The sequence below is a fragment of the Auxenochlorella protothecoides genome (assembly GCF_000733215.1).
Source record: "Auxenochlorella protothecoides strain 0710 unplaced genomic scaffold scaffold3, whole genome shotgun sequence".
NCBI classification, from domain to species: domain Eukaryota; kingdom Viridiplantae; phylum Chlorophyta; class Trebouxiophyceae; order Chlorellales; family Chlorellaceae; genus Auxenochlorella; species Auxenochlorella protothecoides.
The window spans coordinates 181393-197009 of record NW_011934358.1 but is presented as its reverse complement, the minus strand read 5'-3'; the positions used below and the strand labels follow the sequence as shown (position 1 = coordinate 197009).

General features: G+C 63.8%; 8 protein-coding genes across 8 annotated transcripts in view; 4 read left to right on the top strand and 4 right to left on the bottom strand.

Annotated features, from left to right (window-relative positions):
* Positions 1-235: 235 nt before the first annotated feature.
* Positions 236-537, top strand: F751_2790 (H/ACA ribonucleoprotein complex subunit 3; the record flags this gene model as incomplete). The annotated part of the gene is made up of 2 exons (XM_011402484.1): positions 236-289; positions 397-537. 2 exons carry the CDS (start codon positions 236-238, stop codon positions 535-537), a joined length of 195 nt encoding a protein of 64 aa, XP_011400786.1.
* A 357-nt stretch (positions 538-894) lies between these two features.
* F751_2789 (Intracellular protease 1) lies at positions 895-1919 on the bottom strand (the record flags this gene model as incomplete). The annotated part of the gene is made up of 4 exons (XM_011402483.1): positions 895-1216; positions 1446-1552; positions 1671-1778; positions 1872-1919. The coding sequence occupies 4 exons, from the start codon at positions 1917-1919 to the stop codon at positions 895-897; spliced, it is 585 nt and encodes a 194-aa protein (XP_011400785.1).
* A 153-nt stretch (positions 1920-2072) lies between these two features.
* Positions 2073-4070, bottom strand: F751_2788 (Protein TRIGALACTOSYLDIACYLGLYCEROL 3, chloroplastic; the record flags this gene model as incomplete). The annotated part of the gene is made up of 5 exons (XM_011402482.1): positions 2073-2243; positions 2515-2640; positions 2764-2907; positions 3039-3473; positions 4041-4070. The coding sequence occupies 5 exons, from the start codon at positions 4068-4070 to the stop codon at positions 2073-2075; spliced, it is 906 nt and encodes a 301-aa protein (XP_011400784.1).
* A 212-nt stretch (positions 4071-4282) lies between these two features.
* On the top strand, positions 4283-6171 carry F751_2787 (putative dual-specificity RNA methyltransferase RlmN; the record flags this gene model as incomplete). The annotated part of the gene is made up of 4 exons (XM_011402481.1): positions 4283-4424; positions 4518-5373; positions 5626-5806; positions 6001-6171. 4 exons carry the CDS (start codon positions 4283-4285, stop codon positions 6169-6171), a joined length of 1350 nt encoding a protein of 449 aa, XP_011400783.1.
* A 305-nt stretch (positions 6172-6476) lies between these two features.
* Positions 6477-8113, top strand: F751_2786 (hypothetical protein; the record flags this gene model as incomplete). Its single annotated transcript, XM_011402480.1, has 6 exons — positions 6477-6715; positions 6829-6916; positions 7023-7094; positions 7359-7382; positions 7662-7745; positions 7934-8113. 6 exons carry the CDS (start codon positions 6477-6479, stop codon positions 8111-8113), a joined length of 687 nt encoding a protein of 228 aa, XP_011400782.1.
* A 526-nt stretch (positions 8114-8639) lies between these two features.
* F751_2785 (Pyrazinamidase/nicotinamidase) lies at positions 8640-9817 on the bottom strand (the record flags this gene model as incomplete). Its single annotated transcript, XM_011402479.1, has 2 exons — positions 8640-9052; positions 9670-9817. The coding sequence occupies 2 exons, from the start codon at positions 9815-9817 to the stop codon at positions 8640-8642; spliced, it is 561 nt and encodes a 186-aa protein (XP_011400781.1).
* A 1791-nt stretch (positions 9818-11608) lies between these two features.
* F751_2784 (hypothetical protein) lies at positions 11609-13157 on the bottom strand (the record flags this gene model as incomplete). Its single annotated transcript, XM_011402478.1, has 5 exons — positions 11609-11939; positions 12197-12275; positions 12505-12635; positions 12893-12971; positions 13106-13157. 5 exons carry the CDS (start codon positions 13155-13157, stop codon positions 11609-11611), a joined length of 672 nt encoding a protein of 223 aa, XP_011400780.1.
* Positions 13158-13851: 694 nt separating this feature from the next.
* F751_2783 (putative D-2-hydroxyglutarate dehydrogenase, mitochondrial) overlaps positions 13852-15617 on the top strand; it is a gene marked incomplete at both ends in the record, with an annotated part of 3315 nt that continues 1549 nt past the window's right edge. The window contains 4 exons of the mRNA XM_011402477.1: positions 13852-14045; positions 14256-14877; positions 15040-15165; positions 15329-15542. Coding sequence (XP_011400779.1) covers positions 13852-14045; positions 14256-14877; positions 15040-15165; positions 15329-15542 — 1156 coding nt within the window. The remainder of the gene's footprint in view (positions 14046-14255; positions 14878-15039; positions 15166-15328; positions 15543-15617) is intronic.

The following is a 15617-nucleotide window of genomic DNA, read 5'->3' as shown; positions in this document are numbered from 1 at the left end:
AGCAAGGTTTTCATAACAGGCAGTATCCTCCGAGGTACTGCTTCGCGCGCGCACCCTCCTCCGGCGGAATGCACGGCCCTTTCCGTGGCCGGCATCTCAGTCTCGGCACATCGATACTACACCAGAGTCAGCATTGATAGTAGCGTGAAAAGCCTGTAGGGGATACGACGCTCTCCAAATCTCTGCCCGCCGCGCATGCCAGTGAGCCTTCTCGTTTGGCGCACACCCAGCCAGCATGTATCTCATGTACTACACCGCCGAGGACGGCACACGCTCTTACACCCTGAAGGTGCGGGTGCGAGGTGCTGGGCATGGAGAAAGATTGGTCAAACTCTACCGGGGCGCAGCAGTCTCGTGGGTTTAGCTCTGACAGTCGTGCATCCTCTCCTCACACAGAAGCTCGATCCCAAAGGTGTGCCAACAGCCTCCGCGCACCCCGCCCGCTTCTCCCCGGACGACAAGTTCTCCCGTGAGCGCATCACCACCAAGAGGAGGTTCAAGCTGCTCCCCACCCAGGGTCCTGCTCACGAGTACTGAGCTTGAGGCACCGCTATGAGCAAGCTGTGCCACGCGTCAGGGCGTGAATCGGCCGACAGCTTTGCTCTTCCTGCATAAATTATTACTTTACCGAGACTGCGACTCAATTGCCAGTCTCAGGCCATGGAGGCTGACGGGATACTTTTCCCTCACTCTCCACTTGGAGGGGTGATGAGACTTCCCACCGCATCCAGGCATGGTCCCTGATGCAACTCCTGGGCCTCCCCATGTATCCTGATTTCCTCCTCTGTAAGCTTTGCCTCTTGCATGCACAAGGACCAGGTGCACGATCGCAGGGTCATCGGCAGCTTGGCTTGCCTCCTAGGAGCTTACTCTCTGCGGCCACCCCACAGGCCATCACGCCTTGCTCACGTTGTAGCCCAGCGCCTTGACAAAGGCAGCCAGCCACTTGGGGTGCCCGGGCCAGGCAGGGGACGTGATGAGGTTGCCCTGGACGACCACCTCCGTGGCCTCCACCTCACTGAACTCGCCCCCCGCCAGCCGGACCTCTGGGGCCACGGCGGGGTAGGCAGTGGAGGTGCGACCCTTCAGCACCCCAGCAGCGCTCAGGATCTGGATGCCGTGGCAGATGGCCGCCACAGGGGCGTCGCGCTCGAAGAAGTGGCGCACGATCTGCAGGACCTGGGGGTTGAGGCGCAGGTATTCCGGAGCTCTCCCACTGCACAGGTTGGAGAAGCAAGGACCATTTGTTTTCACACAGACCAGCCATGCAGAAAGGGCATGAATGACCATGCGATGCATTCCTGAAGCTATCCAGCTCGTGAGCATAGTGGCAGAACGGTGGACGAAGGGGCGGCACTGTCGTGCTCCTGGGCACATGGCATCGCACCAGGATGGCATGCTCCCAAGACCCAGCATGTCTGCCCATGCCTTTCGGCCCAGCCTACCCGGGGATGACCAGGCCATCGTAGGTGTCAAGCCTGGTGAGGGCCTCGTCGAAATCGAAGTTCAGTGTAAAGTTGTGGCCGCGCTTCTCGGTGTACGTTTGATCCCCCTGCCGAGCCAAGTGGCGTGTGCTGAGAGTGAGAGGAAGCCTTTTTCCAAGATCAACACAATGCATTTCCAGGGACTCCCTTAGATTAGGGATGCACTCATCTACTATCAAAGCGCACCTCGAAGTCATGCACGGCGGTGCGAACGGTGTCTCCCCTTTTCTTGCCCGGGGTTACGGCGTCGACCTGGAACCCGAAGGCCTGGAGGGCCTGGAACGGTACGAACACCTGCAGAAAAAATGAAATATTCCTGGTGTTGGTTCTGTTGGCCAGACGGCAAGTACATGTGTACAGAAATATTGCGCTCGATCACTTGCGCACCTCCAGAACCTCCACGAAATCCCCGGCCAGAAGCAGGATCTTCGCCATCCTGCGCTGAATGTATCAGATCTTGGCCACTAAACTCGTCTAGATTGTACAAGCAATTGCAGGACGGGCCGTGTGAGTAAACGTATCACGCCCCTCGCATCCTCGTCGGATTAATCACCCCCACAAGAGAAGGCGCCAGTGGGTATGGTTTCCTCAGACATATGTGATGGGCCCGTCCAGGCTGCCTGACGCGAACTGGCGCACGATGGGCACGTCGCAGGCATCAAACTCCTTGACTGTGCCCTGCCAGACCACCTTGCCGTCATTCAGGAAGATGAGGCGGTCCACTGCACGCCGGATGGTGCTGTGCTGGTGCGTCACCACCTGCAGTTTTGGTATGGTGAAGTGGGACAGGAAGGGATTTGCAATCAAGCATGCATGCAGTGGTCCAGGAGGCTCAGGAGGCCAGGTGTGGGTCCGATTACAACCTGATCCCTGGTGCCTGGCCAGGTGATGGGCGACACGCCTCGCCGTCGAATTCTACCCGCAGTTCCCCTGGGGGCTTCTTCAGGACCGACGCTGGCAGGCATGGTCAGACCCTCCATCCCACCACCAAGTCATCCACCAAAATGCCAGAACCACCCCCTGGACCCACCATGTAGCTGGTGATGCCCCCCCGCGACCTCGCCGACGTTGGCGTGTGCATGCCGCGGATCAGGTCCTCCACCACCGTGGAGGCCACGGGGTCCAGCCCCGCCGTCGGCTCGTCGTACATGATGAGCTGGAAAGGGGGAACGGTGGATGAGGGTCAGGGGTTGCCATGACGCAGGGAGCGGGCTCATGCACCTGCATTTCCGAGGCCCTCATAAACTCCCTCTTTTCCTGCAGCGCCCACAGTGCTCACCTGCTCCGCCTGGGCGTGCTGGTCGTCCCGGATGATGGCCCGCGCCAGCGCCACGCGCTTCTTCATCCCCCCGGACAGCTCGGAGGGCATCAGGTTCTCCACGCCCCGCAGGCCCACCTTGCGCAGGGCCGCCGCCACCAGCTTCTGTGGAGCGGGGCGGGGTTCCATGGGTCAGGGAGAGCTCAGGCTGGGACTGTCAGGCGACCGCTTCCACCCCCTCCCATGAGCACCCCCCGGCGTCATCCCCCACCCTCTCCAGTATCCCCCCTTCCCACCTTGATGCGCGTCTTGGGCAGCTTGCTGTGCTCCAGGAGTAGGAAGCCCACGTTCTCGCCCACGGTGAGGGAGTCGAAGAGGGCGGCCGACTGGAAGACCAGGCCCATCACCAGCGCGCCGTCGCTGTCGGGCTGGTCGGCCATCAGGCCCACCCGCTCCACCCCCCGCACCAGCACCTGCCCCGCGTCGGGCTGCAGCAGGCCTGCGGCGATGCGCAGGGTGGTGCTCTTGCCCGTGCCGGAGCCGCCAATGATGCCCACGGCCTCGCCGCGGCGCACGCAGAAGCTAGCGCCGCGCAGGATGTGCTTGTCCCCGAACGACTTGTACACGTCCCGGAACTCGATCAGGGTTTCGGAGGCGGACTGGGCGGGGAGCAGGGGGATGTCCAGGGAGCCGGACACGGATCGGACGGGCGCTAGGTGGGGGTCTGGTGCCTGAGGAAGTTTGTGGGTGTGGAGGGGAGGGCAGGTGAACATGACGGTGCGGCACAGGAGCATGTAGGGAGATGGGCGCAGCTGGCTCTACGGTGTATCTAGGATGCACACCATCCATCAGCAGCGCTCACCCGATGTCCCAAGCCAGTGGAGAAGGGACTTCGGCCCTGACGCCGACTCAGGTGAGGGCAGACGGGCCCCACAATGCCGGAGGTTGAGGGCACCCTGGCAGATCCCTTCCGTGGCGTGGGTCGCGGTGTTGACATTTCCGAGGTTGGAGATCCATGGCTGAAGCCTGCGTGGGCCATGGGTGGCGCCTGTGCTCCTCAGTCGCTCCGCAAGAGCCCCTCCCACCCGAGGTGAGGGTGTGGGCAGTGGTGCCTCAGACCGTCGCCATTCCGCTGTGACACTTGGAAACTCACGATCGTAGGCTACGCCTTTCGGTAGACAATTGGCGGGGCTCAAGTATCATCTGTGCGTCGTGAGAGTTTTCGTATTCCACATCCACGTGATAACCATGCATGGCAGCGTTTGGGACCTTTCTCTCCACAACATACAGCCACTCACCAGCAACGCCACTGTCCTGCATGCCAGCATGATGAAAACATGAGCTTAATCCCAGGCTGACCCTCCCCAACAACACAATGGCATGCATGCGGTGCGTCGCGGGCTGGCATCGTGCCCGGCTATTCTCCGCTGGCCTTGTGCCACCCCCCCTCCGCCGCTCTGCTGCCCCCGCCTATGCGACACATGCTGCCTCCATCAGGCGGGAGCCAGGCCCTGCACCCCCAGCAGCCAGCGCCGAGGGCATGAAGGGCGGTTCACGGCCGGTCCGGCCCAAGACCTCCATCGGGTTCCGCGCCGGGCGCATCGCCGCGGACGGCTGGTCCAAGCTGCGCCCCCTGCGTCCCACCGGCAAGCCCGCGTCCGCTGTCTCCACGCAGCCTCAGGGTCCTGCGAGCAGCCCCGGGCCTGTCCGCCCCACTCCAGACCCCCCCTCCTCCTCGGGCCCCAACCCCCTCTCAGACCCCGGCCCCCTCTCAGGCCCCAGCGTGGTCCCCCGCGACCCGCGCCTGGTTGACGGCCCCTGGACCGACCTGGACGGCGAGGCAGTGCTGCGTGCGCAGCGCGACGCAGCGCGCCTGGCGCGGGAGTCCTCCCGCCACTCCCCAGGCCAGGTGTTGCTGGGCCGGCCCGCCGCCGAGCTGCGCGCGCTGGTGAGCGCGCTGGGCGCGCCGGCCTACCGCGCGGCCCAGCTGCGTGACGGCGTGCTGGCCGGCGCGCGGTCGCTGGAGGAGGTGCGCGGCCTGCCGGCCGCGCTGCGCGCCGCGCTGCGAGGGGCTGGAGTGCGCACGGGGCGGTCGACGCCGCGCGGCGCGGTGACGGCGCGGGACGGCACCGCCAAGCTCCTCCTCCAGCTGGCCGACGGGCGGGTGGTGGAGTGCGTGGGCATCCCCGAGGGCCCGCGCCTCACCGTCTGCGTCAGCTCCCAGGTGGGCTGCCCCATGCGCTGCACCTTCTGCGCCACGGGGAAGGGCGGCTTTGCGCGCAACCTGCTGCCCCACGAGATCCTGGACCAGGTGCTGGCGGTGGGCGAGCACTTTGGCCGCCGCCCCTCCAACGTCGTCTTCATGGGCATGGGCGAGCCCATGCTGAACCTGCCCTCGGTGCTGGCCGCGCTGCGCGCGCTGCGCGAGGACCTGGGCATGGGCGCGCGGCACCTGACCCTGAGCACCGTGGGCGTGCCGGGGACGCTGCGCCAGCTGGCAGCGCGGCGCCTCCAGGTCACACTGGCTGTGTCGCTGCATGCGCCCACCCAGGAGCTGAGGGAGCGCATCGTGCCCTCCGCCAGGGTCTACCCGCTCCAGGCCCTCATGGCCGACTGCACCAAGTACTTTGAGTGAGTGTAGGTCGGTTGGGTTGGGAGGCAGGTGGGGGAAAGGGAGCGCGTGAGAGGATGGGGGCGGGAGACGGGCATGAGAAGGGGTTCCCCAGGGGCGTCATGGCTCTAGAGCGTCGTAGACAATCTTGGGCCCTGACGGCGTCAACCCGTCGGCCGGTGCTGCCTGCCGCGCAATCACCAGCCGCTGTCCTCTTGATGCCCATCTCATACTCACATCGATTCCCCCTTTCTTCCCTCTTCTACAAACAGGGTGTCTGGGCGGAGGGTGTCCTTCGAGTACACGCTGATGGCGGGGGTGAACGACCAGCCGCAGCATGCCATCGAGCTGACGAGGCTGCTGCGCCAGCACCGCAGCATGAGGTGCCACGTCAACCTCATCCCCTGGAACGCCGTGGACGATGCAGGCGCGTGGATGATGGGGGCCTGGGGGGTTTTAGGGGATGGGCCGGGGGTTGGGCGGAGGCAAGGCGTGTGGGTGATGCACCTGGATACTGTTTTATCAGAAGCCCATCGAGAGGGAGGGGCTGGCTGGCTCGAGCCCTCCTCGCCACCCAGCCGGAAAGACACATTTCAGCAAGATCGAAACCACCTCTTCCACCTCCCTCCGCTTCAATCCAAGCAGAGTTCAAGAGCCCCAGCAGGGAGGCCGTGGAGATCTTCAAGTCCATCTTGGAGGAGCGGAGGGTGCCCGTCAGCGTGCGGATCACGCGAGGCCTGGAGGCGGCGGCTGCCTGCGGCCAGCTGCGCAACATGTACCAGAAGACGCCGCTGCAGGAGTTTGAGGTGCCCGCATGAGATGGGACTGTCTAATTGTCGGTCCTATGAAGTGCAAGCATCTGCAGGGCAATGTAGATTTTCCGTGACCCCTTCCGGAATGACGGGGTCCGCAGGTTGGCACAGCGAGTACTATTTGACGATGGGGCATGCGAGTTTCGATTCAAGCGATGTGCTATCCCATGATCTTATTCATTTATCAGAGAGATTAGGGGTATTAAATGGCGCATTGGGGCTAGGTGATCATCGTCTCGGTGCTCTTGCGCCACGAGGAGAGAAGAGGTTGCCACTGCCGAAAGATCCCGGCATCGAGGGCCTCCCTCGCCATGGCAGCGCGCGACTTGACCCTGCACATATCCTCCAAGCTGGCCGGGGAATGGAGCGCCCCAAACGTGGCCGGCATGCTCACCGCCCCCGTCCTGGAGTATCTGGTGTCCAAGTGGTCCGACCTGGACACCATGGTGAAGACCCGCCTCCTCCTGGCCCCCCTGGCCATGAAGGGGGCCAGCCTGGAGGAGCTCCGGCCCCAGCTTCAGGCCATGGTCGAGGCCGGCGTGGCTGACAAGTGCGCTGTGCTACCTAGGTGGCCGCCTCTTGGGGTTCTGTGGGATGCAGGGGTTCCCCCGCGTATGGAGGCTGACGGGCAGTGCTGGCCTTCCCATCCCCCTCCATGTCCAGGGACGAATGGGTGAGGGTCATGGCGCTGGCCGTCGGGCCATACGATGGGCGCATCCACCTGGGCGCCGTGGCCGCCGATTTCAAGCTCGTGAGGCGCAGGGAGAGGTCTGGAGGTGGTCGGCCTTGGTGGGCAAGGGGAGCGACGGAGGGCTGAGCCAGACCATTCACTCTTTTTCGCTCTCTCCATGCCGCAGGTGGGCAAGACGCTTGACGAGCTGGTGAGTGGCCTGCGCGAAGCCGACCCCCTGCTGTATCGGCCCCAGGAGGTGGGCAGCAGGTCTGAGAGATAGGGAGGGGTGTCGGCGACGAGGGGGATCGTGCAAGGGTCCAGTATGTAAGAGGACCTTGGTGGGGAGGAAGCGTGCACGAACAGCTTGGCAAGGCAAGCAGCATGGCGGGGCGCATGGGGCAGTGCTGTTCTAACCCCAACCCAGCATGCTGCCGCCCTGCCTGCCCCAGGGCAGCCTAATCTTCTCATGGCGACGGCTGCAGCAGAGCCCCCCACCCACCCCGCCGTCCCGCCGCCGCAGGAGCTGTACCTGCACCCTGACCTGGTGAGGGAGCGGCAGGGCGTCGCCTCCCCAGCGCCGGTCCTGCCGCACCGCCACTTCCGGGCGCGGCCGCGCTCGGAGGCCCCCACGGCGGGGCAGGGCCTGCCCTCCTCCGCGGCCCCCGGCCTGCGCCCGCCCGGCGCCGCCATCGCGCCGGGCGGCTCCCGCGCCGGCGCCACCGGACCGCGCTCGCTGCCCCGCCCCGCCGCCGACATCTTCATCAGCCGGCCCGCGCCTACGGCACGGCCGCGCGCGGGGCTGGCGGGGGCGGGGGCCGCCCAGGTCCGACGCACTGCCACGCTGGACATCGCCGCCGTGGCCGCGCTGAACCAGCAGGCCGCTGCGGAGCGGGAGCGCAAGGCGCAGGTGTGAGTCTCGGGTGTTTTCTCTTTTTTGGGGGGGGGGTGGAGATGGAGGTCTCTGCGTGGGTTGGAATGGACATGACCGGTTGGTGGCCTCAATGCCCTTCCCGCCCTGCTGTCCTGGGCCTGGATGGGCAGCAGAGAAACACCCTCTGAGCGCCGGCCTGCGTGGCCACCTCCATCCACCTGCAGGCGGAGAGGGAGGCCAAGGAGGCCCTGGCGCGACGACGAGCCGAGGAGCGCGCCGCGGAGCGTGCCGCAGCGAAAGCTGAGAAGGATGCTGCGAGGCTGGCGGCCAGGCGTGGCAAGGAGCCTGACGACCCGGGAAAGGGTCCCTCCCTAGGGGATGATGCGAGCGGCGCAGCCAAGTAGGCGGGGGTGAAGGGGAGGCCGGCTAGAAAACTGAGAGGATATTTTGTGGAGCACAATTCCTGGGTGTTGTCGCGCCCTGTGTCACATTGCATGTTCACACATGGCAGCGAAGAGCATGTGCTGAGCGGAGATATGTACACGCTTGGAGTGAGCTCAGGTGCAGGGTCTCAGTTCACAGCCAGATCCCAGTACCCTGGCCCTGCCACCACAGGAGGAAACGCAGCCCTGGAAAAGGGCCTGATGTGCTGGTAGCGGAAGTGGAAGCTTCAGGACTTGAACCTGGGAATCTCGTGCCAGGTGACACAGAAACCCCAGCACCCCAACCTGACTCACCTGTGCCCAAGTGTGCTGAGTCAGATGCAGAAAATTTGTGAAACAATACCATTCTTGGATGGGATTGGATGCAGCCATGAGTGAAAGAATGAGTCAAGAATCTACAGACACATTGCAGGTGCCCCACTTTGTGCGTCATGCCATGTCACATCTTCATATGTGCTTGGCAAGTACCAGATCATGCTTCCCTGCCCTACAGCTCTCGCTGGGAACCAGGGTGCACCTTCCCCCGGGCTCGCTCCAGCTCCGTCAGGAGCGAGGGTGCCCCATGGTCGCCCTCCCGTCCACGAAGGCTTACGAGGACGGCGCCTGCCGCCTGCATGCGATCCAGAGCGGCATGCACCGCCTCCGCGCTGATGCCGGCACAGCCGTCCAGGACGAGGAAGACCTGAAATCCCTCCTCCAGCGCATCCAGCACCGTGTAAAGGACGCAGTAGTCGGTGGCGACCCCCGCCACCACCAGCGTGGTCACCCGCCGCGCCCGCAGCAGCTCCACCAAGCCCGTCGGGTGCGTGTGGCCGAGGTCGAAGAGCCCACTGTAAGATTCAACGTCGGGCAGGGTGCCCTTGCGAACAGTGTGATCTAATCGATCTGTGGCCAGTCCGTCTGCACAGCGAGGGAAAGGGGCAGCAGTCTAGGCAGAGCCTGAAAGGGGGTAGCTGTATTTGGGGCCAGTGGCAAGAACTGACACCCGGCCGCCACTCTCACCAGGTGACTGGGCCCCTAAGCTGCCAGCTACGCAGTGACTGTTGAACAGGATGATGTTGTGGCAGCCGCCGGCACCGGCCTGGCCACTTGCCGCACACTGGTGGATCTGGTCCCCCAGCTGAACGCCTTTGTGGCTGCTCACGAACGAAATGTGGTCCTGGTGGGGTTTGGGAATGCGTGTGGTCCAGGTGCACTGTGATGACTGCAAGTGCAGGCACTGTATGGGCTGTGCAACTCACTGGAAACGTGCAAGCAGTGCCTCAGGCATGTCCCCGGGTCATCCCAGGTTTGGCACCTTGGGATGCCAGTCTGCGGTGGCGATGGCATGGTCTATCGGGCCATCCCCTCCTGCTAGCTCCAGGAGCTCATTCCAGATGGGGAGCAGGGCGAGTGCACCCCTGACAGGGACTATGTATGGAGTGAGGAGAATGTACGATACACACTGAGAGGGAGTATGAGATTGTAAGTCAGTGTGTGTAGCACTCCGGGATCTCGCTGGTGGTCCAGGGTCTCACCAGGGCCGTCGTCCATGAAGTCCCGCTGCACATCCACCAGAATCAGCGCGATTTTGCCTTGGACGTCATGTTCCACCGACAACCACTTTGCATACAGAGTTGCCAACAGTGTGGCAGCGCAGCCGATTGCTAGGAAGATGACGCGCATGGCTGTTCACCGGGTGTCAACTGTCCTGAGAAAGCCCTTGCCGGGGGCTGCCCATTGTGCTTGTGTCTGCAGCCACGCTTCCCTGTGTGGAGTTTTGTAGCCTCAAAGCAGCCGCAACGATTCAAAATATATCCATCTCGATCAATATTTTTGCAGTTTCCTGGGACAGACTTGTTGGGAATACCCTCGGATCATGAAAGTTAAATTGATAGGTGCGCAGTAACGGGCCAGCTGCCCATGCGCAGCTGGCCTTGCTAGCATGGGCGTACTCGTGTTTGGTCTCGCTGGCAGATTGGGGCTCATCTAAGGTTTACATAAGGCAAGCGACAGGGCTTGTGGGAGAGTCTTGGTAGATTTTGCAGTGGAGTGGGACTCCGAGCAAGCAAAATCTCACCCAATTTCGGGAGCAGACTCCTACTCCCACTACATGTGGTTTCGGAAGACACTCAGTCTCTGACACAGCTATTTCAGATCTTGTGACCCGAGGCCCATTTCCACCCTGACAGCAGCCAAGAGAGCTGGCTAGGACCTCGCTCGCGCACAGCGCGCAGTCCTACTTCGTGAAGCCGTTGTGCGCACGCCGGTGTCGGCTGATCCAATGTCATCCGCCGTACAGGACGTGCAGGCGTCTGCCCACGATAAGACGACAGAACTATGCGGCAAGCTAGCCTACCGAGGCCTGTCGACTCCATGCGGAGAAGTTGGAGACAGCTCTGGCACGCATCACAATTCTGGAGCAGAAGATGAAGGAGTGGGAATCCTGTGTCCCTGCGGCGCTGCCCGCAGAGGCTGCCGCCCTTCACAGCGTTCAAACCACGGCGACCTCCCCGACAATCGTCGCTGTGCCTGCCCTAAAGTCGAATGGGACGACACCATTGCTCATCCCTCCCGCCTTGTTAGCAGATCCAGACATGGGAACTCCTTTGCCTCGACTGCGGCGCAATCCACAATGCTACAAGGGTGATACAATCGCCAGAGACTTTGTGGACTGGGCTCTGCAGCTGCGGACTTGCATTCTCGCGGAGTCTCTCTCCTGCGCAGACCCCTGTCCTCCTGAGAGGAGCCCTCACGGTGCCCGCCGCCTACTGGTGGTTTCAGGAGGGACACCTTCACACGACCCTGCCCGAGGCCCTCGACGCCCTAGCAACAGGGTTTGTGGGAGAATCTCTGGCCCACATAGTGCAATGCGAGCTGGACGGGCTTCGCGAGACCGGAGGCATTCGCGAGTACATCCCCAGCTTCAAGGAGCTCCTCTGTGTCCTGCGCGAGCACGGCACGGAGAATGAGTGGTGCCATCGCTTCCAGGCCGGCCTCAAGTGCTCCTCCCTCCAGCAGTGCTGGCGGGTGGATCGGCGGCACATCCATCCAGCCATGCCAGCCCCTTCAGGCTGCCACATTGCGTCGCGCCCTTCTGCCCATGCTCCCGCCTCTCTTGAATCGCGGCAGGCGCTTGCCCGGGGGCCATGCGGACAGGCCTGGTAGATGCGGCACCGCGCGGCAGAGCTCGCACCTGCGCCTCAGATCTGCTTCTCTCAGCCCTGCACCTCAAGGACGCAAACTGCCGTCAGTGGTGACATCGTGCACTGGAAGCACACAACCCATGATCCACCGTTGTGCACCGTACCTCCTCCCTTCTTCCTCACTGTGTCCAGGGCGTGCCGACTTTTATGAAGGCCACTGCAACTCCCGCTCTCGTCCGCTCTCCAGCTCGTAGTCATGGCCGGCCAGGTCATTTTGAAAGTGCATCGCAGGCAGCGGGCCGCACCCTCGCCTCCAGCGCCCACCGGACCCTCAGCCCTGCCCCACATCCTCGCCGTACTCCAGGGCCACGAGCCGCGTGCCCATGAGCAGCTCCAGCGTGGAGTTCTGGCGGGGGATGCGGATCCGGCGGTCGCCCGGCGTGACCAGCACCAGCGAATGCGGCCGGCTGAGCGCCACAATGCCCGTCAGCCCAGCGGCGTCGGGGCGCGTGGCGCAGGCCTTCACCCTGACCAGAGCGCCGTGGACCTCGGCGCCCAGGAGCCGGTCGCGATAAGCCTGGAGGGTGACGCCGGGGTCGCGCGCAGCCAGCCTCTCCGCATACGCCCGCCACAGCGCGTGCACGGGGAGGAGGCCCAAGTACCTGCGGCGCAAGGTGGGGATTGAGGGGATTGGGGTTGGGGAGGTTGGAAGGTTGGGGGGCGCTGCGCCAGAAACAAGCATGCACGTGCAATGATTCCGGAGGAAGCGCTTGTCATGGACCAGCGCTCCACCGTCGCTGCCGGGGGCGCACAGCATCTGCTGACAGCGCTGAATCCCCCGTCCAACTTGTCCACCCCCAGGCATGCCCCTCGTGACAAACCCCTCTGGTGCAGCATGGCACCAGACTCTTTGACTCACGTGACGGTGGCCAGGGCGGCAGCGCTCAGCGTCCCACCCTGGCGCCTGGCGCACTTGGCTGTCTGCCGAGTGCCTCCACCTGGATTGGCAAGAGGGACAATAGGCGTTCTCGTCGGCAGAGACAATTGCAATTAGCCGAGCACTCCTGTGCAAAGTGCAGCAATGGCACCTCCATATACCTGTCCCACAGCCTCGGGATCCTGCATCACTCACCCTTTGACTTGGCCTTCACGGGGTTCTCCAGCAGGATGCTCTTGTCTTGCATTCGGAGGGAGTATGGCGCACTGGAGCGTGCGCCGTTCCCCGACACCAAGCCTCCGACACCTCGGCGCCCAGGAGCCGGTCGCGATAAGCCTGGAGGGTGACGCCGGGGTCGCGCGCAGCCAGCCTCTCCGCATACGCCCGCCACAGCGCGTGCACGGGGAGGAGGCCCAAGTACCTGCGGCGCAAGGTGGGGATTGAGGGGATTGGGGTTGGGGAGGTTGGAAGGTTGGGGGGCGCTGCGCCAGAAACAAGCATGCACGTGCAATGATTCCGGAGGAAGCGCTTGTCATGGACCAGCGCTCCACCGTCGCTGCCGGGGGCGCACAGCATCTGCTGACAGCGCTGAATCCCCCGTCCAACTTGTCCACCCCCAGGCATGCCCCTCGTGACAAACCCCTCTGGTGCAGCATGGCACCAGACTCTTTGACTCACGTGACGGTGGTCAGGGCGGCAGCGCTCAGCGTCCCACCCTGGCGCCTGGCGCACTTGGCTGTCTGCCGAGTGCCTCCACCTGGATTGGCAAGAGGGACAATAGGCGTTCTCGTCGGCAGAGACAATTGCAATTAGCCGAGCACTCCTGTGCAAAGTGCAGCAATGGCACCTCCATATACCTGTCCCACAGCCTCGGGATCCTGCATCACTCACCCTTTGACTTGGCCTTCACGGGGTTCTCCAGCAGGATGCTCTTGTCTTGCATTCGGAGGGAGTATGGCGCACTGGAGCGTGCGCCGTTCCCCGACACCAAGCCTCCGACCAGCGCCTCTACAGCAGCTTGTGGATCACGTGCGGGAGGGGGAACCTGCGCAATGAGATACCAATGTTGTAAGGGTTGTCGTTCTAAGATGGAAGGTCTCTCAGACGATGGTAACCCAGGAGACGGGAGTGCAGAGGCTATACTCCGCCTAACAAATAATCTTCTTGTCAGAAGCCTTGCACACACTCATTTCACCCACCTTGAGGACCTCTGCGGCCAGCAAGCCTCGTGGCAGGGCATCGTACACCGGGTGTGGTGGCGCGACAGCTGCAGCTGAGACCAGAGATGGCGATGCTATGCTTTTCACTTCAATTGTGTTGGTCGATGTCTTGGGATTGGACCCCTCGAGCTTGGCTAGACGTCGTTTCTTTGCAGCCGAAGTGCTGCCATCCACCTTGCTCATATTCAAGACTTTCCTTCCTCGTCAGATGCCTCCTTGATTGTGGATAGTCCCATTCTGTACTGCTTGCGGTGCGCCCACACGTCATGGTGGCCTGCTCGTGCCGGACACCTTCCGAGTTGGTATACGCGCGCGGGCGCCCGCACTTTCGGAGTGTGTCTCGGGGCCGGGCCTCTAGGCCCCTACATTCCTCTAAAATGGATTCGGCACCTGCCCCTGGACACACACCATGCTACAATGCTAACACGGCGCGTGGCTGGCCCTGCCCAGCAGGTGGGCCTCGCGATCTGGGCCAGGGCTGCTGGCACCCTGGCCCCTCCCCGGAATACCGAGTTTGCCCTTCTTCAGGACAGCGACCTTGCTGTGTTCGACAGTATCTTGGGATCCGGGGGTGTGATCACCGATCCGCATGAGGTCGATCCGTATAATAGGTGGGGCTGGGAGGTTGGAGTGGGCGTGGGCGTTTTTCGTCGGGTTTTCGGTGGCCCCATCCCTGGCCACCATGCGGCCCGACCGGCCCCCACGCAGCGCGTTCCCATGCCGGCCCTCGCCATGATGATTTTCTTGGTTTCTTATTGTAAATCTAATCCCTCTCCCCACCCCACCCCCCTCGCACCCCCCCCCAAAAAAATCAAAACTAGGGACTGGATGGGAAAATACCGCGGCCGGGGTCGGTGCGTGCTGCGCCCGCGCTCCACGGCCCAGGTCTCGGCCCTGCTGCGCCACTGCTCCGCGCGGCGCCTGGCGGTGGTGCCCCAGGGTGGCAACACGGGGCTGGTGGGCGGCTCCGTGCCCGTGCACGACGAGGTGGTGCTCAGCACAGGCCTCATGACCACGCTGCTAGGGTTTGACCCCGGCTCGGGCGCGCTTACCGCGCAGGCGGGCGCCGTGCTGGCGACCCTGGAGGCCGCGGCACGGGAGCGCGGCCACGCCATGCCCCTGGACCTAGGGGCCAGCGGGTCCTGCGCCATCGGCGGCAACGTGGCCACCAACGCGGGCGGCATCCGCCTGCTGCGCCATGGGCCCCTGCACGGCTCGGTGCTGGGCCTGGAGGTGGTGCTGGCCGGGGGCCAGGTGCTGGACCTGCTCAGCAGCCTGCGCAAGGACAACACGGGGTACGACCTCAAGCAGCTGTTCATCGGCAGCGAGGGCACGCTGGGCGTCATCACCGCCGTCGCCATCCAGTGCCCCGCCGCCAGCCCCGCCACCAGCCTGGCCTACCTGGCAGTGCCCTCCTTCAAAGCAGCGCAGCAGGCACATGGGGTTGAGGGGGGGAACCTGGTCCTCGGTCCTTCCCAAGGGTCGGCGCCCGCAGCTGGGGAAAGGAGGGCGTCACAGGGGTGGCCGACCCGCTCGGCGGTATCTGCCGCCCCACCCCTCCATTCGCGCGTGCGGCATACGACTGCACATGCGATCCCTGCGCAGGTACTGCAAGCGGCCCGCCAGAACCTGGGCGAGCTCCTCTCGGCCTTTGAGTTCCTTGACCGGGAGTCGCTGGAGGTGGCCAAGCAGTTCCTGCCGGGGGCGAGGGATCCGCTCCCCGGCTCGGATGTGAGGCTGTGGGCTCGAGGGAGGGGGGTTCTTATTGGTGCAAGGCATGACCAGCGCCATGGAGAACAACGTTTTCTGCTGCCTCGGCGCCCGTGTGCATCGAAACAGTGCAGGAGCAAGACCAGGCACCCCCTCGTGCCTCACTGATGCCGACTCTCACCAGACCGTAATCCCTTACACGGCGCAGGCACCCTTCTTCCTCGTGGTGGAGATTGCTGGGAGCAGCGAGCAGCACAATGCCGCAATGCTGGAGGCCTTCCTGGAGTCGACCATGGGCGAGGGGCGGGTGCTGGACGGGGTCGTGGCGCAGGACTCCCGCCAGGCTGGCGAGATCTGGGCGCTGCGGGAGGGCATCACGGAAGCCCTCAGGCACCGAGGTGAGGCAAGGGAGGTGGGGTGGAGGGTGTGAGTAGTGTCGGCAATGGGAAGGGGGGGGGGGGCAACCGCTGTTT